The sequence below is a fragment of the Microcaecilia unicolor genome, chromosome 1 (genome assembly GCF_901765095.1).
Source record: "Microcaecilia unicolor chromosome 1, aMicUni1.1, whole genome shotgun sequence".
NCBI lineage: Eukaryota > Metazoa > Chordata > Amphibia > Gymnophiona > Siphonopidae > Microcaecilia > Microcaecilia unicolor.
Genome location: NC_044031.1, coordinates 688,356,596 through 688,381,514, shown reverse-complemented (window position 1 = coordinate 688,381,514; position 24,919 = coordinate 688,356,596). Strand labels below are relative to the sequence as shown.

At 47.7% G+C, this 24,919-nt stretch overlaps 1 protein-coding gene across 1 annotated transcript in view; it reads left to right on the top strand.

Moving 5' to 3' along the window:
• The first annotated feature begins 636 nt into the window (after positions 1-636).
• Positions 637-24,919, top strand: part of RAB8B (RAB8B, member RAS oncogene family) — a 135,604-nt gene continuing 111,321 nt past the window's right edge. The window contains exon 1 of the mRNA XM_030188259.1: positions 637-793. Coding sequence (XP_030044119.1) covers positions 670-793 — 124 coding nt within the window. The 5' untranslated portion in view covers positions 637-669. The remainder of the gene's footprint in view (positions 794-24,919) is intronic.

Here is a 24,919-nt window from a genome sequence, read left to right as displayed (position 1 = left end):
AAATCAAAGAAGCAGCTCTGAACCTTTCTGCTATGGGAATCCGCCAGCGCAGTTTGAATTGAAACACTAGTTTATCTATTCAATCTGCATATTAGTCTGGCAGCTGTATTCTTGTATTCTGCATGATCTGCAGTTTTTTTTTTTTTTTTACTGATATTTAAAGGAGCAAAATAAAGTTTGATCTTTAAAAGCATGATGTCCATGTTCTCATAGAATGTAGGCTGATCAAGATCGCAACGTTCAGTCTTAGGACAACCGACGGACTAGAGAGCTGAACATCAAATGAGAGGGCTGCAAAGGTGAAGATTCGCCTAGATCGCCCAATATCCTTGCACTTGCCATGCCTCTTTGTCTTTGGGCAGGATGAACGACAACAGCTCACGAGAGCCAACATGTGTTTGAGGAGCAGCTAGCAACCTGTGAGCGCAAAATCCCCACACACCGTACAAGACTCAAGCACTGCGACCATCTGCGCGACTGCGCCTCCGCGAGAGTTCCCCCAAAGGCGGAACTGTATTTCCCAGGCCGCTTCGCGCTTGTCGTCACAAGCTGACGTTGAGCAGTCCCTCCCCATTGGTTCCCTGGTAGGTCGCGAGTCGTTTAACGCTCGCAGCGCCGAGCCGGTTCTGTTAATACTGACGGGAGGAGAAAAAAAAAAAAAAAAGAAACATGGCGAAGACATACGACTATCTGTTCAAACTCTTGCTCATAGGAGACAGCGGTGTGGGGAAGACCTGCCTGCTGTTCAGGTTCAGCGAGGACGCTTTTAACACCACTTTCATTTCCACTATCGGTGAGTGCGCCACTCTAAGTGTGTGCGGTGGAGGCAGAGATGCTGAATATTGGCTGCTGGGAGGCAACTTTTATCAGCCCAAACTGGGGAGGCGGGTGGGTGATACGGGAAGAGGCCTAGTGTAAACTAGTGGGGATCCGCTGGTAGGAACTCCTGTTACACGGCAAGAGAGCGAGCAGTGCGGTCGAAAGTTGGGTTTCTTGGTACTGCCTGGCGATGACAGAAAGTCAGAGAACAGTACTGGCTCCCTCTTCTCACCTCTTCGCTTGCAGTGCATTGTGGGTTCTTTTAATTCTTTTCTGAACTGATTGAAGAAGGTCGCTGAAAGGGAGCGAAAGCTTTGGTAGCAAGGGAAGAAAGACATGTCGAAAGCTGCACTTAAAATATGTTTGGGGGGGTAGGGGGAAACTGAATTTGTATGTGTAGAACAAGTGGTATAATGTATAGCGTTTCAGGCATACACCTTTTCTTACTGTTATATGAAAAGTCATTTTTCCCTCTGTTGTTGTCCAGGTGATATCCTGCAGAGTTGTTGTTGGGGTTTTTTTTTTCCTCACAGTGTTTAAGGGGCTTTTGCTAGGAAGGTGTTCTCGTGTTTCAATAATTCTGTACCATAATTCTATTTGTGTTTGGATTCTGTCAGTACAGATCAGGGACAGCAACCCGTTCTTGCAGTGTACAATGTGCTATTGTAGTAGCTTGCTAGAGTAACATGGGATGGGCGTTCTATTTTGATCTGCCTGGTACTTTTTTAATGGCCCAGACAAGCTACTGTTAAACGTAGGATGCTGGGCACCATGCAACATTGGGTCAGTCTATCATAGCAATTGTGTTAGTCACTATGAAAATGATTTAATGTATTAACTCCCTGTGGGGGCTTCTGAGGCAGACCTTCTGGAGGCTTAGAAACCACCCCATTTGTATTCAGCTCTCTACAGTGAGGGGGATCCTTCAGTTCAAGAAGAATTTGGTTAGAACTAGGGATGTCTCCCACTTTCACTCGTACTGTTAAGAAAATTTGATGGGGATAAAGTCTGTCGAAGATACATCCTGCAAATGATACCAACACAGAATGTGCCCATGATACTGAAAAGAGAAGTTACTTCTTCAGTCAACTGTCTTCATGTCAGGTGAAGAAAAACACCCACTTTGAGAATTATGGCGGAAAAGTCCAAAAAAAGAAATAGTGATCTTTCCACTGTTTCCCTATTACGGTTGAGTAAATGGACCTTCAGGAGAAAATATTTCTTCACTCAACGTATAATTAAACTTTGGAATTCATTTCTAGGTAATGTGGTAAAAGCAGCGAGCTTAGCGGGGTTAAAAATGTTTGGATAACTTCCTAAAAAAAAGTCCATAAGCCATTATTAAGATGGACTTGGAGAAAATCCATTGCTTATTTTTTTTTTGGGTAAGCAGCATAAAATGTATTGTACTGTTTTGGGATCTTGCCAGGTACTTTGGCCACTGTTGGAAACAAAATGCTGGGCTTGAAGGACCTTTGGTCTGCCCCAGTATGGCAATGGTGATAAATCTGACAAGCTTTGGTAAAGAGCTAATTCCCCTAGGGTAGAATCATGGAAGAGATGAGACAGTACTCCAGAAAATGAGATGAAACAGAGAAGGTTCTAAAGGATAAATGAATGGACAGATGGGACGGTAGAGTGTTTGACACAGGTGGTGAGGTACAAGATTCTGAACATGATCTAGCAGGGATAGGTTACTGAATAGTTATGATTGGGAGGTATGGGGAACAATGTGTGCAGAAGGCTTGTACCTGAAAATGAGATGAACAGTTACATTTTGAACAGGCTGAGCCAGATAGGTAGTAGTTGTTGAAGCTGAATTGTGAAAAGACTAATGGCGTTAGCTGCAGAGAACCAAGATATTTTGTAGATAATACAATATAATTGGCTGCTATACTGGTGGACTAGCATAACAAAATTATATGTAAAATGATCTTTCTATTGTATAAACTTAATACATTTCTTGCCTAATTTATGGAAACTGGGGTGGGAAAGGAGGATCAAGGGTGGATTTGTGTTTTGGAGAAAAAGAAACTTTCTTGAAAGAAGCAAGAAACATCCTAGAAAAGAGCAAGATGTCAATCATGAGGGAGAAGAAATGGAATGGCAGACCAAAAAAAACCTAAAAGTTCTACAAAGAACTAATGGAACCTATTTTCCAGAATTCAAATAGGTGCATGCACACCTCTGTGGTTCCAGAAAAATACCTTGTACAACTCTTGAGTGCTCCCCACCCCCTGAAAATCTGGTGTGGATTGGCTGCCAAACTACAAAGTTATTAGTGTACATACTTATGTATGTTTTATGGATTCTCACCCCTTCACTGGAAAATGATCTTAGATCCTCTACATATCTTGAAATTTGTTGTGGATCAAGTGCAACACAAGTGATTTGTTAGCATATAATCATGGCATATGTGGGTCCCCCCAAATCCCTTGTCATAATCCTCTTGAGCCTCCTAATATGTTCTGAAACTTTGGTGTGAGTCAGCTGGAAAAATAAATGGTAACTGACCTAATTACCAAAAGGCTGTTAGGTGGACTTTTGGTATTTGTTTTGCATCTGACCCACAAACAGAAAATAGTGTTGGGGGCAGCAATTGTGCCCACATCTTCATGAAATATGTGCATCCATATTTAAAAACTCCATGTCTGACTTTTGGGTCTTCTTCATTTGCCTTAAAAACATGACACATGTACATAAGTGAGGGAATTGTGTAGAGTACCTTCTCTTTAGAAAGTAGGTCATCAATAGAAATCAAACAAAATAAAACATGGAAAGGAAAATAAGATGATACCTTTTTTATTTGACATAACTTAATACATTTCTTGGTCGCCCTTCTTCCTCAGATCGGAAATAAGCAAATGTGCTAGCTGACAGTGTATATAAGTGAAAGCATTCAAGCATTACTATGACAGTCTGACAGGGTGGGAGGAGGGGGGTGGGTAGGAAGTATGCATGGGGACATCAAAGCATATCATTGATATTCTAACAGGATGGGTGTGGATAGGTGAGGGGAGGGTGATCAACAGAGAAATAGTAACATAGTAGATGACGGCAGAAAAAGACCTGCATGGTCCATCCAATCTGCCCAAGACAAACTCATATGTGTATACCTTACCTTGAATTTGTACCTGTCCTTTTCAGGGCACAGACCATATAAGTCTGCCCAGCAGTATGTCCCGCCTCCCATCACCGGCTCTGGTACAGACCGTATAAGTCTTCCCTCCCCTATCCTCGCCTCCCAACCACCACCCCCTCTTCCCCCCAACTGCTCCGCCACCCAATTTCAGCTAAGCTTCTGAGGATCCATTCCTTCTGCACAGGATTCCTCTATGCATATCCCACGCATGTTTGAACTCCGTTACCGTTTTCATCTCCACCACCTCCCGCGGGAGGGCATTCCAAGCGTCCACCACCCTCTCCGTGAAGAAATACTTCCTGACATCTTTCCTAAGTCTGCCCCCCTTCAATCTCATTTCATGTCCTCTCGTTCTACCGCCTTCCCATCTCTGGAAAAGGTTTGTTTGCGGATTAATACCTTTCAAATATTTGAACGTCTGTATCATATCACCCCTGTTCCTCCTTTCCTCCAGGCTGTACATGTTCGGGTCAGCAAGCCTCTCTTTATACGTCTTGGAACGTAAATCCCATACCATCCTCGTAGCTTTATGGTTTATAATGGGCAAGGAACCCCAGATCCTTGTTAAGTCCTTTCTGTTGGGTGTTAAAATATTCAATCATTCTGACTTCAAAGGTCTTACGTTCTTGTATGGTTTTAAAGTTACCTTTCAGGATTCTCACTGTGAAGTCACTGGTACAGTGTCCTGGTCCTGTAAAATGTTGACCAACAGGCGTGGGAACCCTACTGGCACCAGTATTGTTCATGTGATGTCTATGTAAATTGAATCTTGTCTTAAGCATCTGGCCTGTTTCTCCAATATAGCATCCTTCGTTACAAAAATCGCATCAAAAGTGCAAGTTGGTAGCTTGGCTAATAAAAATAAAGAGCAAATTTTAAAATAAACTGTGGATAGTTGCACCAGATCTCAAGAAAAAGTGTACATGTACTTTTGCCTAACAAAAAAAGGACCTGCAGAGATTAAATCTGCTTTCTTGGCTCACATTTTTCCCCCCTGCTACAGTAATGCTTCCACTAAGTGTGGGTAAAATGCATACTCTTAACCTGTGGGAAGACTGAGCAAGTTTCAAACGGCCCATTTACACATGTAAATGGCTTTAGAAAGAATGGATATCTACAAGTTAGGTGTATGAGAGAGCCAAAACCTGTGTGAAATTGATAAAGGGTGGTGGGGAGACAGGTTGGAATGTGTGCAAGTTATTTAAAAAAATTTAAATGGAATTAGTGCATGCTAAATTCTAAGAAACCCATTTTATATACCTGTAGGCTGCGTAGCATGAAGTCCATTTTATTCCTATTTACTGCACTTTAAGCTTTATTAAAAGGGCCACTAAGTTAAATGTGCAGTAATCGTCTCTTCAGTTTAAGAATTTTGGTTTTAGTTTCTTTACCACAAGGCTAACATGGCTTTCTTGCATTATATTAAATATTATACTGTGTGTGTATGCATGCTCACTTTTTCTAGTGAATTATAGCAGGAGTTAGTGCCCTACATTTTTCCCTCCCCATCAGTCAATATGCATTCAATTTGTTTTTCTTTCAATGTTTGAAACAATGTGTTAAACATTTTAAGTAACAATGAAGTGTTTGAAATTCTAACAAAAGGGACTTTGCTTTCATTGAATATGCCAGTATGCTGTGCACTTTACCCCTTATTATGTTTATGCTTCACAAATTTCATCATCCTCGGCAAAATGTTCTAATTTTGTTAAATAACACAATGTTTGAAAGGAAGGTGAAATGAGCTTTTTATGCGCTGAGTTTCTTCCTTTATAAAGTTATCTTTTTGTGGCCCTTCATCCCTTTGAGCCTTGATTGATTTCAAGGAAGCCACACTGAGCCTGCAAAAAGGTGGGAAAATGTGGGATACAAATGCAATAAATAAATAACTCATTTTTGTTATTCATGATGCACAGTTTTGATCACTGTCGTCTTATTACATGGGTTAAAATATACTTCAATAAAGCAAAGCAAGTGTTAAATTACTGAAGGAGTGACACTAGCTGCTCATTTCTTTCAGATTCTAGTTTGGGAATCGAAATGACTCACAGCATCTTGCACCTTTGGCGTTCTTGCTTTATAACTAGCTCTGCTCTCTCACACAAGGGTTGGCCCAAATGTATCAGGATGCCCTAGGCAGACCTTCAGATGTGGCCCTCTTTCCCCCCCCCCCCCCAACCGGAGTTCATCTTTCATTCCCCTCTAGCATCTTTCCCCTTTCCTCTCAGCTTCTGGGCCTGCCACCACTGCTTCCCTACCTCCTTCAGTGCTAGCCCATACTTAAAGGGAATGGGACTTGATATACCGCCTTTCTGTGTTTTTTGCAACTAAATTCAAAGCGGCTTACATAGTATATACAGGTACTTATTTGTACCTGGGGCAATGGAGGGTTAAGTCACAAGGAGCTGCAGTGAGAATTGAACCCAGTTCCCCAGGATCAAAGTCCGCTGCACTAAAACTAGGCTACTCCTCCACTCCACTAAAGAAGAGTGAGTGTTGTATGGGCCTCTGCTGAAATGCTGCCATGTCCCACCTCCCTTGGGGGATGGAAGGACAAGGCAGTGTTTGAGGACAGGCTTATGCTTACAGGGCCTATGCAGGGAGATCTTTTGAGGGCCACAGCTGTGCCATCAGCCCCCAAATTACGCTACCCTAGGCAGATGCCTAGTCCTGCTTCACACACTGCCTAAGATCCATCCAAGAAAACCTACTTCATGTACTCGTGCCTGGCAGTATCAGGTGATGATCAAGCGTTGCACCTCCTTTAAAGTTAATTACCAGCCTTTTGGAAGGTTGTGCCATATGATGAGGTTTAAGGTCTTGCGTTCCCACTTTTGCGCCTTTGTTTAAAGCATGGCTTTTCAAAATGAATAAATCACCGGCTCCTATATCCCTCTGTTGCTCATTCATACTTCTGTACTTTCACACTCTATATGCATGTCTCTTCTGTAACGTCTGCTCACTTTTCCTGTATTTCCATTTATTGTAAACTTCTGTTTTCCAAGTGAAGGTAGTACTGCAAGTCAATAAAATCTATAGGTAACTGTGGCTTATGAAAAGTATTTGAAATAGAATTTCTAGTTTCACTTGTATAGTTTCAACCTTTTGAGATACACTATAGCAGATGGAATCTGTGTATGCTAAATATGGTGTCAAATCTTTTGAAGATCATGTATAGAATGTTTAGCAGTTTATTGTATTAATAAACTGTGTTGGATTTTAGACTTTCTCTTTGGTGGAGCAGGCTATGAGTTTATTTGTAATTTTAAAACAGTTGTAGAAATTTGAAGTCAGAAAACATTAGGGTGATGACATTCCCAGTACAGTATATGTTAAGGTGAGCGTTTACCAACTGCTAATGTGCACTATCTGCAGGACCTTGCAGCAGATAGGGGATTGTTTACCAACAGCATACACTAAAGGGGTAAAGATAGTCCCCTGTATGCAAATGACTTATGGAAGCCACTACTTGAATGACAGTTTCTTGGCAGATTATTATTAGTAGGGTGATATGCCATTATGTCCTCCAGTCATTCCCCCCCCCCCCCCCCCCCCCCCCCCAGTTTACCAACTTTAAATGGGTGGATAACTAAGTTGGCCAAAGACCACCTGACAGATTCCAGTGTGGGATTTGAACTCTGGTTGTGGACACAGTAGGCAAGTGATCTACTGATTGACCATGATACTTTTAGTGTACATTTCAATCAGATCAAATAAATCTGCAGTTCAGTTTCGGCATCACACTTTTTTGTTTTTATTTTTTTCTCTCACTTGAGCCATAAAAAAATGGTTTAAAACCTTGACTGAATGATTGCACAATTTATAAAAGCACTGTAATTGAAAACAGCAGTGTTGGAGAGTTTTTAGTACCTTTTTTGGCTTGTTTTGAAAAGTCAGAATGTATTTATGCTGACTTGTTTACTGAATTTGAATGTATAGTGATATGAAACAACTTTGATTTCCACTGGGATAATGGAGAGATTTTAAATAGAACCCTTGACAAATTGAGTCAGTTTCCAGATGAATACTTGTCATATGTCTATATCTTGGGCACAGAAAGGTACTTCGTAACCACCTAAGGTACTTAGGTGATGCCCTAGGAAGATTGTACTTAATTGTTTTGAGTCTTGCATATCCTCATGGTTCACGTTTTATATAACTGTGCCGTCTACAGAGCAAACGGGAGCATTAAGAAGCTTTTTCTCCTGCAGCCCATGTGTTCAGACAGCATCACCCATCATTTCCTGCTGTGGTGAAGCCTCCCCTCCTGCTATCACCAGTGGGAGTCAACATGAGGGTCAGAAAACTTAGATGCTGTGGTAGGTTAGCACCAATGGATAAGCTTTAAAAGCCTACTTCCTATATCTCCCATAGAAGAGAAGACTTTTGGGACTGTTCTCTTACATGGGTATCTTGATTTAGCTAACCACTATTGACTAGGTGTTTTTCTTCAGCTGCAGCTGCCTCCCCAGTTTGAACTGAGTTTTAAGTCAGTGGCTTTTTAACTGGCTGACATATTTTGTTGCATGCTGGTTTTGTATTAGACCTTGATTTTCCTGCTTTTGATTTCTTATTCAACTGTATGTAATGATCATTCTCCGAGGACAAGCAGGCTGCTTGTTCTCACGACTGGGTGACGTCCGCGGCAGCCCCCACCAACCGGAAATAAGCTTCGCGGGACGGTCGACACGCAGGGCACGCCCACCGCGCATGCGCGGCCGTCTTCCCGCCCGTGCGCGACCGCTCCCGCCAGTTACTTTTTTTCCGCGACTGAGAGAGTTGTGTTTTCCCCTCTCTCTCGTTTCAGCCGCCGGATTTTTTCGACCGCGTTTACGCGGATCGTCGCTTTTGGCCTGTTCGGCCCCTTCTTCTTCTTCTTTCTCTTTTATTGAAAAAAAAAAAAAAAAAGAATTTTGCGCGTGTGGAGCACGCGCTCCTTCTTTTCCCTCGCTTTCTAGCGGGGACGCCTCGTTGCGGCCTAGTGGCCGCTCGGTCGGTTTCAGTTTTCGTGGTGTGATTTTAGCCACCATTGCCGACTTTGACTTCGCCGACGCGATTTTTCCGTCGATGTCCTCGAAGGTCCCGAGTGGATTTAAAAAGTGTGGTCGCTGCGGCCGGCCGATCTCGCAGACCGACACCCACGCTTGGTGCCTCCAGTGCCTCGGGCCGGAGCACAATTTCAAGTCGTGCGTTTTGTGTCTCGGTCTCCGGAAACGGACTCAGGTTGCGAGGCAAGTTCTGCGGGACCGTCTTTTTGGAACTTGCGCCGGCCCCTCGACGTCGACCTCGACGGCATCGGTATCGAAGACCGGTTCTTCGGTACCGGTATCGATGCCCGAGACATCGGCACCGATGGCAGCGACCCCAGGAGAACAGGTCCCGTCGGCCCGCCGGTCCGCCGGCGAGAGTGGGGTAGAGAGACCGCGTGGGCAGTCGGCCCCGGTCACTCCCTCAACTCGTGAGCCACGGGACCGAACCCTGTCGGACCCGGCACCCCGAGACCGAGGGGGATCGACCTCCTCCTCCTCCATGCCCTCCGGCACCGGTGACGTGCACCGGAAAAAAGACAAGAAGCGCCGTCACCGGGAGCCCTCGGTGCACCCTGAAGAGGAGTCGACGCCGAAGCGTCATCGCAGAGAGGAGAGATCTCCGTCGGTGGTGGAGGTACCGACGCGTCGGGGTTCCGGCACCTCGGTGCCGTCTCCTGGCCCCCAGCAGCTTCCGGCACCGACACCCTTACCGGCCCCACCGCCTTTCCCGGCAGCGGGCCTGGACGAGTGCCTCAGAGCCATCCTTCCGGGGATCCTGGAAGGGCTGATGCGCCAGGCTGTGCCGGCGCCGGGGGTGCTTGCGCCCTCGGCGCCGATGACTGTGGCGCCGGCGAGCTCTAGCCCGGCGCCGGGGCAGTCGACACCGCCGCCGCTTGCGGTGCCGGTCTCGACAGCCACGCAGGTGGAGTCCCCGTCGACGTCGATGGAGGGAGCTCCGTCCCCGCCGGCGCGGGAGTCCACCGCTCGACGACACCGAGACCTCGGTGCCTCGACGTCGAGCCGGGCCCGGTACCGGACGCAGCTACATGAGCTAATGTCCGATACCGAGGATGAGGACTCGTGGGGGGAAGAGGAGGACCCGAGATATTTCTCCTCAGAGGAGTCTACGGGCCTTCCCTCGGACCCCACGCCGTCACCGGAGAGGAAGCTCTCACCTCCTGAGAGTCTCTCCTTTGCCTCCTTTGTGCGGGATATGTCTATAAGCATTCCCTTTCCCGTGGTCTCTGTGGAAGAGCCGAGGGCCGAGATGCTCGAGGTCCTCGACTATCCATCACCACCTAGAGAGTCCTCCACGGTACCGCTGCACAATGTCCTGAAGGAGACGCTGCTCCGGAACTGGGTGCGACCACTAACTAATCCCACCATTCCCAAGAAAGCAGAGTCCCAGTACAGGATCCACTCTGACCCAGAGCTCATGCGGCCCCAGTTGCCCCATGACTCAGCGGTCGTGGATTCTGCTCTCAAGAGGGCACGGAGTTCGAGGGATACCGCCTCGGCGCCCCCGGGGCGGGAGTCTCGCACTCTGGACTCATTTGGGAGGAAGGCCTACCAATCCTCCATGCTCGTGACCCGCATCCAATCTTACCTGCTCTATATGAGCATCCACATGCGGACCAATGTGCAACAGCTGGCGGACCTGGTCGATAAGCTCCCGCCGGAGCAGTCCAGGCCTTATCAGGAGGTGGTCAGGCAGCTGAAGGCGTGCAGAAAGTTCCTGTCCAGGGGGATTTTTGACACCTGTGACGTGGCATCTCGTGCTGCGGCCCAAGGTATAGTGATGCGCAGGCTCTCATGGCTGCGTGCCTCTGACCTGGACAACCGCACCCAGCAGAGACTGGCTGACGTCCCTTGCCGGGGGGATAACATTTTCGGTGAGAAGGTCGAGCAGATGGTGGACCAACTGCATCAGCGGGAAACCGCTCTCGACAAGCTCTCCCACCGGGCGCCTTCAGCACCCGCCCCCACGGGTGGGCGTTTTTCCCGGGCACGGCAGGCTGCACCCTATTCTTTTGCAAAGCGTAGGTACAACCAGCCGGCCCGAAGGCCTCGCCAGGCACAGGGACAGCCCCAGCGCGCTCGTTCTCGTCAACAGCGTGCGCCTAAGCAGCCCCCTGCGCCTCCACAGCAAAAGCCGGGGACGGGCTTTTGACTGGATCCACGGGAACATAGCCGCCCTACAAGTGTCCGTACCGGACGATCTGCCGGTCGGAGGGAGGTTAAAATTTTTTCACCAAAGGTGGCCTCTCATAACCTCCGACCAGTGGGTTCTCCAAATAGTGCGGTGCGGATACGCCCTGAATTTGGCCTCCCTGCCTCCAAATTGTCCTCCGGGAGCTCAGTCTTTCAGCTCCCTTCACAAGCAGGTACTTGCAGAGGAACTCTCCGCCCTTCTCAGCGCCAATGCGGTCGAGCCCGTACCACCCGGGCAGGAAGGGCAGGGATTCTATTCCAGGTACTTCCTTGTGGAAAAGAAAACAGGGGGGATGCGTCCCATCCTAGACCTGAGAGGCCTGAACAAATTCCTGGTCAAAGAAAAGTTCAGGATGCTTTCCTTGGGCACCCTTCTGCCAATGATTCAGAAAAACGATTGGCTATGTTCCCTGGATTTAAAGGACGCATACACTCACATCCCGATACTGCCAGCTCACAGACAGTATCTCAGATTCCGCCTGGGCGCACGGCACTTTCAGTATTGTGTGCTGCCCTTTGGGCTCGCCTCTGCCCCACGAGTGTTTACAAAGTGCCTCGTGGTGGTGGCGGCGTATCTACGCAAGCTGGGAGTGCACGTGTTCCCATATCTCGACGATTGGCTGGTCAAGAGCACCTCGGAGGCAGGAGCCCTCCGGTCCATGCAGTGCACTATTCAACTTCTGGAGCTGCTGGGGTTTGTGATCAATTACCCAAAGTCCCATCTCCAGCCTACTCAGTCTCTGGAATTCATAGGAGCGCTGCTGAATACCCAGACGGCTCAGGCCTACCTTCCCGAAGCGAGGGCTACCAATCTCTTGGCCCTGGCTTCGCAGACCAGAGCGTCTCAGCAGATCACAGCTCGGCAGATGTTGAGACTTCTGGGTCATATGGCCTCCACAGTTCATGTGACTCCCATGGCTCGTCTTCACATGAGATCTGCTCAATGGACCCTAGCTTCCCAGTGGTTTCAAGCCACCGGGAATCTAGAAGATGTCATCCGCCTCTCCACCAGTTGCCGCACTTCACTGCTCTGGTGGACCATCCGGACCAATTTGACCCTGGGACGTCCATTCCAAATTCCGCAGCCCACGAAAGTGCTGACGACGGATGCATCTCGCCTGGGGTGGGGAGCCCATGTCGATGGGCTCCACACTCAGGGTCTGTGGTCCCTCCGGGAAAAGGATCTGCAGATCAACCTCCTGGAGCTCCGAGCGATCTGGAACGCACTGAAGGCTTTCAGAGATCGGCTGTCCTGTCAAATTATCCAAATTCGGACAGACAATCAGGTTGCAATGTATTACGTCAACAAGCAGGGGGGCACCGGATCTCGCCCCCTGTGCCAGGAGGCCGTCGGGATGTGGCGTTGGGCGTGTCGGTTCGGCATGCTCCTCCAAGCCACGTACCTGGCAGGCGTAAACAACAGTCTGGCCGACAGACTGAGCAGAGTCATGCAACCGCACGAGTGGTCGCTCCATGCCAGAGTGGTACGCAAGATCTTCCGAGCGTGGGGCACCCCCTCGGTGGACCTTTTCGCCTCTCAGACCAACCACAAGCTGCCTCTGTTCTGTTCCAGACTTCAGGCACACGGCAGGCTAGCGTCGGATGCCTTTCTCCTCCATTGGGGGACCGGCCTCCTGTATGCTTATCCTCCCATACCTTTGGTGGGGAAGACCTTACTGAAGCTCAAGCAAGACCGCGGCACCATGATTCTGATCGCGCCCTTTTGGCCCCGTCAGATCTGGTTCCCTCTTCTTCTGGAGTTGTCCTCCGAAGAACCGTGGAGATTGGAGTGTTTTCCGACTCTCATTTCGCAGAACGACGGAGCGTTGCTGCACCCCAACCTTCAGTCTCTGGCTCTCACGGCCTGGATGTTGAGGGCGTAGACTTCACTGCGTTGGGTTTGTCTGAGGGTGTCTCCCGGGTCTTGCTTGCCTCTAGGAAGGATTCCACTAAAAAGAGTTACTTTTTCAAGTGGAGGAGGTTTGTTGTGTGGTGTGAGAGCATGGCCCTAGAACCTCGTTCTTGCCCTGCACAGAACCTGCTTGAATACCTTCTGCACTTATCAGAGTCTGGCCTCAAGACCAACTCAGTAAGGAATCACCTTAGTGCGATTAGTGCTTACCATTATCGTGTGGAAGGAAAAGCCATCTCTGGAGAGCCTTTAGTCGTTCGATTCATGAGAGGCTTGCTTTTGTCAAAGCCCCCTATCAAGCCTCCTGTTGTGTCATGGGATCTCAACGTCGTCCTCACCCAGCTGATGAAACCTCCTTTTGAGCCACTGAATACCTGCCATCTGAAGTATTTGACCTGGAAGGTCATTTTCTTGGTGGCAGTTACTTCAGCTCGTAGGGTCAGTGAGCTTCAAGCCCTAGTAGCTCATGCTCCATATACCAAATTTCATCACAACAGAGTAGTGCTCCGCACCCACCCAAAGTTCCTGCCGAAGGTGGTGTCGGAGTTCCATCTTAACCAGTCAATTGTCTTGCCAACTTTCTTCCCCAGGCCGCATACCCGCCCTGCTGAACGTCAGTTGCACACATTGGACTGCAAGAGAGCATTGGCCTTCTACTTGGAGCGGACACAGCCCAACAGACAGTCCGCCCAATTGTTTGTTTCTTTCGACCCTAACAGGCTAGGGGTCGCTGTCGGGAAACGCACCATCTCTAATTGGCTAGCAGATTGCATTTCCTTCACTTACGCCCAGGCTGGGCTGACTCTTGAGGGTCATGTCACGGCTCATAGTGTCAGAGCCATGGCAGCGTCAGTGGCCCACTTGAAGTCAGCCACTATTGAAGAGATCTGCAAGGCTGCGACGTGGTCATCTGTCCACACATTCACATCTCATTACTGCCTCCAGCAGGATACCCGACGCGACAGTCGGTTCGGGCAGTCGGTGCTGCAGAATCTGTTTGGGGTGTAAATCCAACTCCACCCTCCAGGACCCGAATTTATTCTGGTCAGGCTGCACTCTCAGTTAGTTGTTCTTCGTAGGTCAATTTCTGTTGTTCCCTCGCCGTTGCGAGGTTCAATTGACCTGGGTTCTTGTTTTGAGTGAGCCTGAGAGCTAGGGATACCCCAGTCGTGAGAACAAGCAGCCTGCTTGTCCTCGGAGAAAGGGTATGATACATACCTGTAGCAGTTGTTCTCCGAGGACAGCAGGCTGATTGTTCTCACCTTCCCTCCCTCCTCCCCTTTGGAGTTGTGTATTTCATATTTTTTGCTAGTCATTCAACTGGCGAGAGCGGTCGCGCACGGGCGGGAAGACGGCCGCGCATGCGCGGTGGGCGTGCCCTGCGTGTCGACCGTCCCGCGAAGCTTATTTCCGGTTGGTGGGGGCTGCCGCGGACGTCACCCAGTCGTGAGAACAATCAGCCTGCTGTCCTCGGAGAACAACTGCTACAGGTATGTATCATACCCTTTGCATAATCGACTCCTTGCATTCCACTAATAATTTTTTTGACATTTTAAGTCGTACGTAGGAAATAGCAAGCTTTACCAGCTAAGATTAGGGCAGCATTATACAATTACTCTATTAGCCAAATTCAAACATGAAATTGCAACAGGCAAGAATGTTCTCCTCCTACAATTCGACATATCTAGTGCATTCGACATGGTAAATCACAAAATACTATTAAACATCCTAGAATACTTCGGAATTGGTGGTAGCTTACTCAACTGGATGAAGGGCTTCCTAACTACTAGAACATATCAAGTGAAGTCAAACTCGAATATATCTTCACCATGGACAGCAGCCTGCGGAGTACCTCAAGGATCACCACTATCACCGATCCTCTTTAATCTAATGATGACCCCACTAGCCAAGGCCCTATCCAACCAAGGCCTCAATCCATTCATTTACGCAGACGATGTCGCATTATACATCCCCTACAAACATGATCTAACGGAAATCACCAAAGAAATCAAACTCAGCTTAAACATCATGAACTCATGGGCTGATGCATTTCAATTCAAACTTAACACAGAAAAAACGCATTGTCTCATCCTTTCTTCCCAATACAACACGAACAAACCCACCAATATAGCCACCCCAGACCATACTCTACCTATCTCAGATAATCTGACAATTCTCGGAGTTATAATCGACCAAAACCTAATACTAGAGAATCAAATGAAATCAACAACAAAGAAAATGTTCCACTCAGTTTGGAAATTCAAACGAGTGAAACCTTTCTTCCCGAGAGAAATATTTCGCAAATTAGTACAATCTATGGTACTAAGCCATCTAGACTATTGCAACGGAATCTATGCGGGATGCAAAGAACAACTTATAAAGAAACTCCAAACTGCTCAAAACACAGCAGCTAGGCTTATATTCAGAAAACCGAGATTCGAAAGCGCCAAACCCCTTTGAGAAAAACTGCATTGGCTTCCAATCAAAGAACGTATTGCATTTAAAATCTGCACCCTGATCCATAAAATTATATACGGCGAAGAACTGAGTTACATGACAGACCTTATAGACCTACCAACCAGAAACACAACAAGATCCGCACAAACATACCTAAATCTCCAATCAAAGAACGTATTGCATTTAAAATCTGCACCCTGGTCCATAAAATTATATACGGCGAAGAACTGAGTTACATGACAGACCTTATAGACCTACCAACCAGAAACACAACAAGATCCGCACAAACATACCTAAATCTCCACCACCCAAGCTGCAAAGGTCGCAGATACAAATCAACCTATGCATCCAGCTTCTCCTATGTAAGCACACAATTATGCAACGCATTACCGACTGCCGTGAAAACAACATATGACCACCTAAGCTTCCGGAAATTATTGAAAACCAACCTGTTCAAAAAGGCATAGACCAACGATCCAACTTAAACGCCTGAACCCTCAACATAACGAAACCAGAGCTCATACTGGACATAACTTAACCTCCTCCTTATGACTCCCCAATGTGTCTGTCACACATGAACTTTTACTCTACTACTATATCACCTTGTATTTGTTCTACCGAAACTGGCGATCGCCACTAAGGTAGTATGTAAGCCACATTGAGCCTTCAAATAGGTGGGAAAATGTGGGATACAAATGTAACAAATAAAATGTTAAATCAGTAAGAAATATAATTAAATCATAGTAGGGATTTTAGTTTAGGGTTCTTGACTAATTTTGCATAATGAAAATGTAGCTTATGAATTCTAATGGAGTCTGTAGTCCTACTTTATAGCTCTCCCCTTTCATCTGCCAAGGGAAGGAATAGCTATAATGTTTTTTACGTCTTCCCTGACTAGATTCCTCTGTACAATCGGCAAGATTTCAAATTTTGCCAGTAAAATGACAGAACTGGCAACTCTTGCATCTGTGAGTTTATTCTGCACCTTCAGATGGTATATTTTTCTTAAGAGTATTGCTAGACTTACCTTGGAATCTCCACTGTTATGGATCTGATCTAAAAACAAAGTGGCATAACTTTATTTCCATAGATTTGACTTACTGCCTTATATCAAAACTAGAGCAGAGCACCCAGGAAAAGGGTACATAGGAGGAAGTAGAAAGAAGGAAGGTAGCAGCCAAAGCTAAGAGAAAGACAATTGGCAATTCCAAACAAAGTGGAAGACCTGAGAGAAGTGATTTAAGCAAAGGCTGTCCACAAAGTGGTCTGTAGGCAAATCACTATGGGTAAAGGGATGACCTCAAATTATCATTCACTACTACTACTACTACTACTTAACATTTCTAGAGCACTACTAGGGTTACGCAGCGCTGTACAGTTTAACAAAAAGGACAGTCCCTGCTTAAAGGAGCTTACAATCTAACGGGTGAAATGTCAAGTTGGGGCAGTCTAGATTTCCTGAATAGAGGTATGGTGGTTAGGTGCCGAAGGCGACATTGAAGAGGTGGGCGTTGAGCAAGGATTTGAAGATGGGCAGGGAGGGGGCCTGGCATATGGACTCAGGGAGTTTATTCCAGGCATGGGGTGAGGCGAGGCAGAAAGGGTGGAGCCCGGAGTTGGCGGTGGTGGAGAAGGGTACTGAAAGGAACGTAAAAGGAGATGAGGGTAGAGAGGTATGGAGGGGCTGCAGATCGAGTGCATTTGTAGGTTAATAGGAGAAGCTTGAACTGTATGCGGTACCTGATCGGAAGCCAGTGAAGTGACTTAAGGAGAGGGGTGATATGAGTGTATCAGTCCAGGCGGAAAATAAGACGTGCAGCAGAGTTCTGAACGGACTGAAGGGGGGATAGATGGCAAAGTGGGAGGCCAGTGAAGAGTAGGTTGCAGTAGTCAAGGCGAGAGGTAATGAGAGAGTGGATGAGAGTTTGGGTGGTGTGCTCAGAGAGGAAAGGGCGAATTTTGCTAATGTTATAGAGGAAGAAGCGACAGGTCTTGGCTATCTGCTGGATATGCGCAGAGAAGGAGAGGGAGGAGTCGAAGATGACTCAGAGGTTGCGGGCAGATGAGACTGGGAGGATGAGGGTGTTATCAACTGAGAGAGAGAGTGGAGGATGAGGAGAAGTGGGTTTGGGTGGGAAGACAATAAGCTCGGTCTTGGCCATATTCAGTTTCAGGTGGCGGTTGGACATCTAGGCAGCAATGTTGGATAAGCAGGCCGATACCTTGGCCTGGGTTTCCGCAGTGATGTCAGGTGTGGAGAGAGAAAGCTGGGTGTCGTCGGCATAAAGATGATATTGGAAACTGTGAGATGAGATCAGGGAGCCCAGGGAAGAGGTGTAGATTGAAAAAAGAAGGGGTCCAAGGACAGATCCCTGAGGAACTCCAACAGAGAGCAGGATGGGGGTGGAGGAAGAACCATGAGAATGTACTCTGAAGGTATGGTGGGAGAGATAAGAGGAGAACACGGAGCCCTGGAACCCAAATGAGGACAATGTGGCAAGAAGTAAATTGTGATTGACAGTGTCAAAAGTGGCGGATAGGTTGAGGAGGATGAGGCTGGAGTAGTGACATTTGGATTTGGCAAGGAACAGGTCATTACAGACTTTAGATAGTGCCATTTCTGTTGAGTGTAGGGGGCGAAAGCCGGATTGAAGCGGATCAAGGATGGCATGAGAGGAGAGAAAATCAAGGCAACGGCTGTGAACGGCGCGTTCCAGTATCTTGGAGAGGAAGGGTAGGAGGGAAATGGGGCGGTAGTTGGAGGGACGGGTAGGGTCAAGTGATGGTTGTTTGAGGAGTGGTGTGACAACAGCATGCTTGAAGGTGTCAGGGACACTTGCAGTGGAGAGAGAGAGAGATTGAGGATATGACAGATGGGGGGGGGGGGGGGGGGGTGACATGGAGCAGAGTGAGTGATGTATGGAACAGGCAATTAGAACCTGCCAAATAGAGTGGAGAACCTGTAACAAATGCATGATGGGCCAGGAGAACAGTAACTTGATCCTTTTTAAGCACTAAGGATTCATTGTTTGACCAGCAGTGGTATGATGTGTTCAGTGTGTCAAGCATTGCATAAGCTTAATAGTGTATTCCTTAGCATCCCTCCGGACCGGACCAGGATTGGACTGATGGGTTGTGTACGCCTACCAGCAGGTGGAGACTGAGAAAATTCTGAGACTAGAGAGCAGGGGCGTATCTGCGTGGGGCCACAGGGGCCTGGGCCCCCGCAGATTTCGCCCTGGCCCCCCTCCCCGCCGTCAACCCTCCCCCGCTGCTTACTTTTGCTGGCGCCGAGGTCCGACCCGCAATCTCCGTTTTTCGTCTTCCTCCGTGGCCATGCTTCCAGGAAGTAACGCTGCAGTGCTGATTCGTTGAATCCAGTTCGGCGTCTGACGTCAGACGCCGAACTGGATTCAACGAATCAGCACTGCAGCGTTACTTCCTGGAAGCATGGCCACGGAGGAAGACGAAAAACGGAGATTGCGGGTCGGACCTCGGCGCCAGCAAAAGTAAGCAGCGGGGGAGGGTTGACGGCGGGGAGGGAGTGGAGAGAGGCGGCGGCGGCGGCGGGGGGGGGGGGGGGGGGGGGGGCAAAAATGTGCCCCCCCTCTCTGGCTGTGGCCCCCCCTACCGCCGGATTCCAGATACGCCCCTGCTAGAGAGCCAATGAGAGCCTTTGCCATATGACCCTAGCCTCAGTATTTTCTCAGTCTCCAGCAGGTAGGAGGCGAGCCCATCAGTCTCTCTCTGTTCTTATCTAGTTTTCTTCTAGGTAAACTAATTTAATTTATTTTCTTTCTGTGCCAGGGGAATCTGTTTGGAGGCTCGACAGAAATTTATTTGTATTTTCAGCCTCTGGGGTGTTATACTCGGGTGTTCCTGAGTCCCTCCCCCCCTTCCTCCTCATTTCCCTTCATTTCCTTGGGAAGGGCTACCCTTTCGGATGAAAGGTGTTTGCCTTTGGGAGAGGCAGCCACGTTTGTTGCAAAAAGAAAGGGATTTCCCTATACAATTAACTAGCACACAGCTCCGTTTGTCTAAGTTAATTGCTTGTTTATATAGATCAGCTGTTTGGTTCTTCCTTTAAAAAAAAAAAAAAGTGACTATTTTGCTGCCCTGAGGTTTAACGAGCAGTTGGGAGTTTTATTTGGCTTCTCGGAGAAGTTCTTTTACTTCAGCCCCGATTTTAGTTTCGGTGGCGCTCTGTTTAAAAAAAAAAAAAAAAAAAAGGCGAGAGTCACGTTTCCTCTCTCTCAGCTCCGCTATGGCGGAGAAATTGAAGAGATGTACAGTGTCAGCGCCGCGGTGTAGGCGCTGCTGGTACATGCAAATTTTGTACAGCAATTGAAGATTCAACGGGGGTCTCTTCCTTCGTCGGCTGTTTTGATGTCGCGGTCCATTGCAACCTCGGAGCCTTCTGCTGCTGCTCTTGATTCTGGTGCCCAGAAATTGGCATGAAAGGCCGCCATTTTGACTGCAGCACCGGCGGTTCCTTCGCATGAGGTATCTTCTGCTCAGTCCTTAGGAGTTCTAGGGGACGCTGAGGCAGGGTCCCTGGTGCTATCGGGAGGGACTCAGGAGGGGGTGTTTCCTCCTGAACTTGTCTTCCAGATATACCAGGTCTTTTTGTTGAAGCAGGCTGGTTTTGCAGCAGGGCCTTCAAGGGAGTCTTCTAAACTTGCTCCTCCTGCAAAGAAGCTTAGAGCCTGTTCTTTACAGGTAGAAGACTTCTCTGACCAGGATCAAGATATGCCTTTCTTAGAAGAGGAGGGTTTAGCAGAGGACAGTCTCCTGGTGATTCTGAGGCACTACCTTTTCCTCAAGGAGAAGATCCTCCTGTTGCTAGAGTATTTCATAAAGAGGATTTACAGGAGCTTATTTCTTTGGTTTCTTCCACTCTGCATTTTGAGGAGCAGCTCCCGACTACTGAGGTTCATAAGGTTGACTTGTTGGTTAAAGGCTCCAGAAGTTCAGCAAAAACCTTTCCCATGCATCAGGACATTTGGGATGTTATTAAGGCTCAGTGGGAAGTTCCTGACTCTGCCTTTCGACCGGCTAGGTCCATGTCCCGTCTTTACGAAGTGCCGGATGTGGACAGAGCTCTTCTTAAGGCTTCCAGTAGTTGATGCAGTGGTATCGGCGGTTACTAAGTGTAATATGGTTCCCGTGGATGGGGGAACAGCTCTTCGGGATGTACAGGACAAGAGTTTGGACTCTCTCCTTAGGAATAGTTTTGATGTCTCTTCTTTGGTGGTACAGGCGGCTATTTGCGGTTCTTTGGTGGCCAGAGCCTGTTTACGGTGGGTGGAGAGAGTTTTAGATAGATCTTCGGATGATCTTTCAGTTATAGATGTAGAAGTGGCTAAAACTGAGACCGGATCAGCTTTTTTGGCAGATGCCTTGTACGACCTTCTCAGAGCATTGTCTAAATCCTTGGCATTGGGTGTAGCAGCTTGCCAATCTCTTTGGTTGTGAGGTTGGTCGGCGGATGCTGCCTCCAAGTCCAAGTTGAGTAAGTTCCCTTTCAGAGGATCTTTCTTGTTTGGAGAGGACTTGGATAAATTAGTGCATTCCTTGGGGGATTGTAAGGTACCTCGCCTTCCAGAGGATAGGCCTCGTCTGTATAGTCGGGGTTCTTTGGTCGTGGTAGGGCGAGAAATTTCCATAGGTTTCAAACTGATAGAGGGGCTCAGGTTCAGAGATCTCGGTTTTTCAGTAGGACTCAGTCCTTTCGGGGTTTCCGCAGAGGAGGTAGAGTCTCAGGAGCTGGTTTTCGATCCCCCTCCCGTCCTTCCCAATGAAGGTGTGCGGGCCTCTCCTCTGGTTCCTGTAGGAGTTCGGCTCTCTGTTTTATCAGAGGTTGGCCCACTTTACTTCTGATCAGTGGGTCTTGGAAGTTATTCTAAGGCATAACCTTCACAAATTTGCAAGGCCTCTTTCAGACGCCTTTCTGGAGTCTCCCTATTGCTCCCGTCTAAAGGCGGGCGTGATTCAGGAGACTCTACAAAGGCTCTTAGATCTTCAGGCTATTTGTCCGGTCCCTTCTTCCGAGTGCAGACAGGATCATTATTCCATTTACTTTGTGGTACCCAAGAAGGAGGGTTCCTTTCGTCCTATTTTGGATCTCAAAGCTGTCAATCGGGCTCTCAGGGTCACAAGTTTTTGAATGGAGACTCTGTGGTCAGTAATAGTGGCAGTCCAGGCTGGAGAGTTTCTGACGGCCTTAGATCTCCCAGAGGCTTATCTACATATTCCTATTCGGCCTGCTCACCGCAAGTTTTTGCGGTTTGTGATTCTAGGTCGTCATTTCCAGTTTCGAGCTCTGTCCTTTGGCCTTGCGACAGCTCCACGCACTTTCACCAAAGTTATGGTCGTGGTGGCTGCGGCTCTCAGGAAACAGGGAATCTTCGTCCACCCGTACCTAGACGACTGGTTAATCAGGGCAAAATCTTATCAAGAGAGTCGCCAGGTTACGGATCGAGTAGTGAATTTTTTGCAGTCTCTAGGTTGGGTGATAAATGTAGCCAAGTCTCGTCTGGTTCCTTCTCAGTCTCTGGAGTATTTAGGGGTCATCTTCGACACGGCTCGGGGGCAAGTTTTTCTTCCCCAGGGCAGAATTCTCAAACTGTGGTCTCAGATTCTAGACTTACTTCACAAACGCGATCTTCGTGCTCGAGATTATCTTCAGGTTCTGGGCTCCATGGCAGCGGCTAAAGAGGTAGTTCCCTGGGCTCACATGAGATCTCTCCAATTGTCTCTGCTGTCCCAGTGGTCCTCTCAGACGAACTCTCTTCAGATGAGGTTACCTCTGCAGTCCCAGGAGTGCAGCTCTCTCTTCTGGTGGCTGCGGACAAGGACTCTTACCACAGGAATGCCACTGGAATCTCCTCAGTGGGTAGTCTTAACGACATGCCAGTCTCTGGGGCTGGGGAGCCCATTGCTTGGACAGATGGACCCAGGGACTCTGGTCTCCTCTGGAGGCATCCAAATCCATCAACTTTTTGGAGACCAGAGCTATTCGGTTGGCTCTGAAAGAGTTTCGTTCCCTCCTGACGGGCAAGGCGGTGTGAGTTCTCTCGGACAGTGCCACGGCAGTGGCTTATGTCAACCGCCAGGGAGGAACGAGGAGCCGTCTTTTAAGTCAAGAGACGGTGAGGCTCATGGCATGGGCAGAAGTTCACCTCTGCGCCATTTCAGCCTCTCATGTGGCAGGAGTCGAAAACATTCAGGCGGATTTTCTCAGTTGACAAACTCTCAATCCAGGAGAATGGTCTCTCAGCAATCGAGCATTTCAGTTGATAGTAGCGCAGTGGGGCACTCCAGTCTTAGATCTGTTCGTCTCCAGCCTCAATTCAAAGGTTCCTCGATTCTTCAGTTGCTGAAGGGGAGCAAAACCTGCGGGAATAGACGCCCTCTTGCAGACGTGGCCTTCCGGTCTCCTTTACGCGTTTCCTCTGTGGCCTCTCTTAGGTCGCCTCCTGCAGTGGATCGGAGAGCACGGGGGTCCAGTAGTTCTGGTGGCTCCAGACTGGCCTCGACGTCCTTGGTATGCGGACCTTCAGCGTTTTCGGTCGGCGGATCCTCTTCGTCTTACTGTACACAAGTCCCTGCTGTTACAAGGGCCAATCCCGCATCCAGACCCGGCTCGATTTTGTCTTACGTGGCTCTTGCGCTCGATTTAACTAAAAGAGGTTATTCGACTCCAGTAATTGCTACCATGTTGCGGTCTCGTCGGCGCTCCACCTCGCTAAATTATACCCGCACTTGGAGGATTTTTGAAGCTTGGTATGAAGAGGCTGGTATTTCTCCTTTTCGGGCTTCTGTAGCGCAGATGTGGGATTTGATAAAGGTTTCTCTCTCTCTACTCTGAAGGTACAGGCGGCGGCCCTTTCCTGTTTCAGAGGTCGGATTCGAGGTAAGACCTTAGCTAGTCTTCCCGATGTCATCCGTTTTTTGAAGGGAGTTAGTCTTCTTCGCCCTCCAAGCAGATCGATTTTTCCATCTTGGGATCTCAATATTTGCTTTCGGCTCTGACTGGTCCTCCGTTTGAGCCGTCGTCTGCTTGTTCTCTTAAGGATTTGACTCTTAAAGCAGTGTTTTTAGTGGCCATTGCTTCAGCTAGGAGAGTCTCGGAGTTGCAAGCTTTTTCCTGCAGATCTCCATTTTTGGAATTTTCTAAGGAGTGAGTGGTTCTTCGTCCGGTTCCTTCTTTCCTGGTTGGAGGGGGGGGGGGGATTATAAAAGATTGATGACTGTAAATAATGTGGTATTTCTGTGATGTTCCTCCTTTGAGCACTGTATGACTGCATTGAAATTGTTGTGTTTAGGATGATCTGTGCTTTATGATTTGTCATCAATAAAAACTGTTGAAACATAAAACATACATTATGGACTCCACTCCGCACTAGTGGTAATTTTATCCCAACGGTATCTGAGCTCAATAAGGTGGAGTGCATGTCCCCTAATCCCTCTAAAGTTTTCCTTTTATAAAAGTAGTTGTACTCCCACCCACCCCACCCCCCCAAACCAACCGCACCAGACATACTTCTATTGCACAGCCAGACACAATCATCTCCATGTATTCACTCCAACAAACAGTACTAACAGCATACCAAATACAGGGTCATATGCTGGGGCAACGAAGATGCCCGATCATGGGGCCCCTAGGGCACACCGTACAGGGCATGAAATGAAAGCCACAAGGATTTGTAGTATTCCCACTCAGGAGTGTGTTTCACATTCAGATGTAGACTTGCTTTTGTGTTTTGAATCATTGTCTTGCAGCTTAACCCATTTACCAACCTCCCATCGTTCTCTTTCCATCTCTCCTTAATTTTATCCCTCCTTACCCTTTCTCCCAAATTACACTATCCTATCCTGTCTACCCTCTTTTATCCTAGTCATATTTTATCTAGCTCAACTTATCATACACTACTAAGCCCAACTTTACATTGTTTTACTACTGTTTTATTAAAATTCTATTAACTTTGTATTTCAAATTACTATGTAAGCCGCATTGAGCCTGCATTATGTGGGAAAGCGCGGGGTACAAATGTAATAATAATAATAATAATTTACGCTTCAGCTTCTGCTCACAGACAGATGGCTGGACATTCTTCTTAAGAATTTTCTGGTATAGTGCAGAATTCATGGCTTCTTTTCCAAGTCCTGATTGCACAGGACTACATATATGTTGCATTGTAACTGTATAATGATTGTTTTCAGTGCTTGATTTTTCACATTTTTTTCTCTTTAAATTTTGGTATAATCGCTATTTCCTGGTTATTTCAGTGATGTGGACTTGTATGCATTTGTTTTTCTTTGTAATTTTAATTTCAGAATTATTTA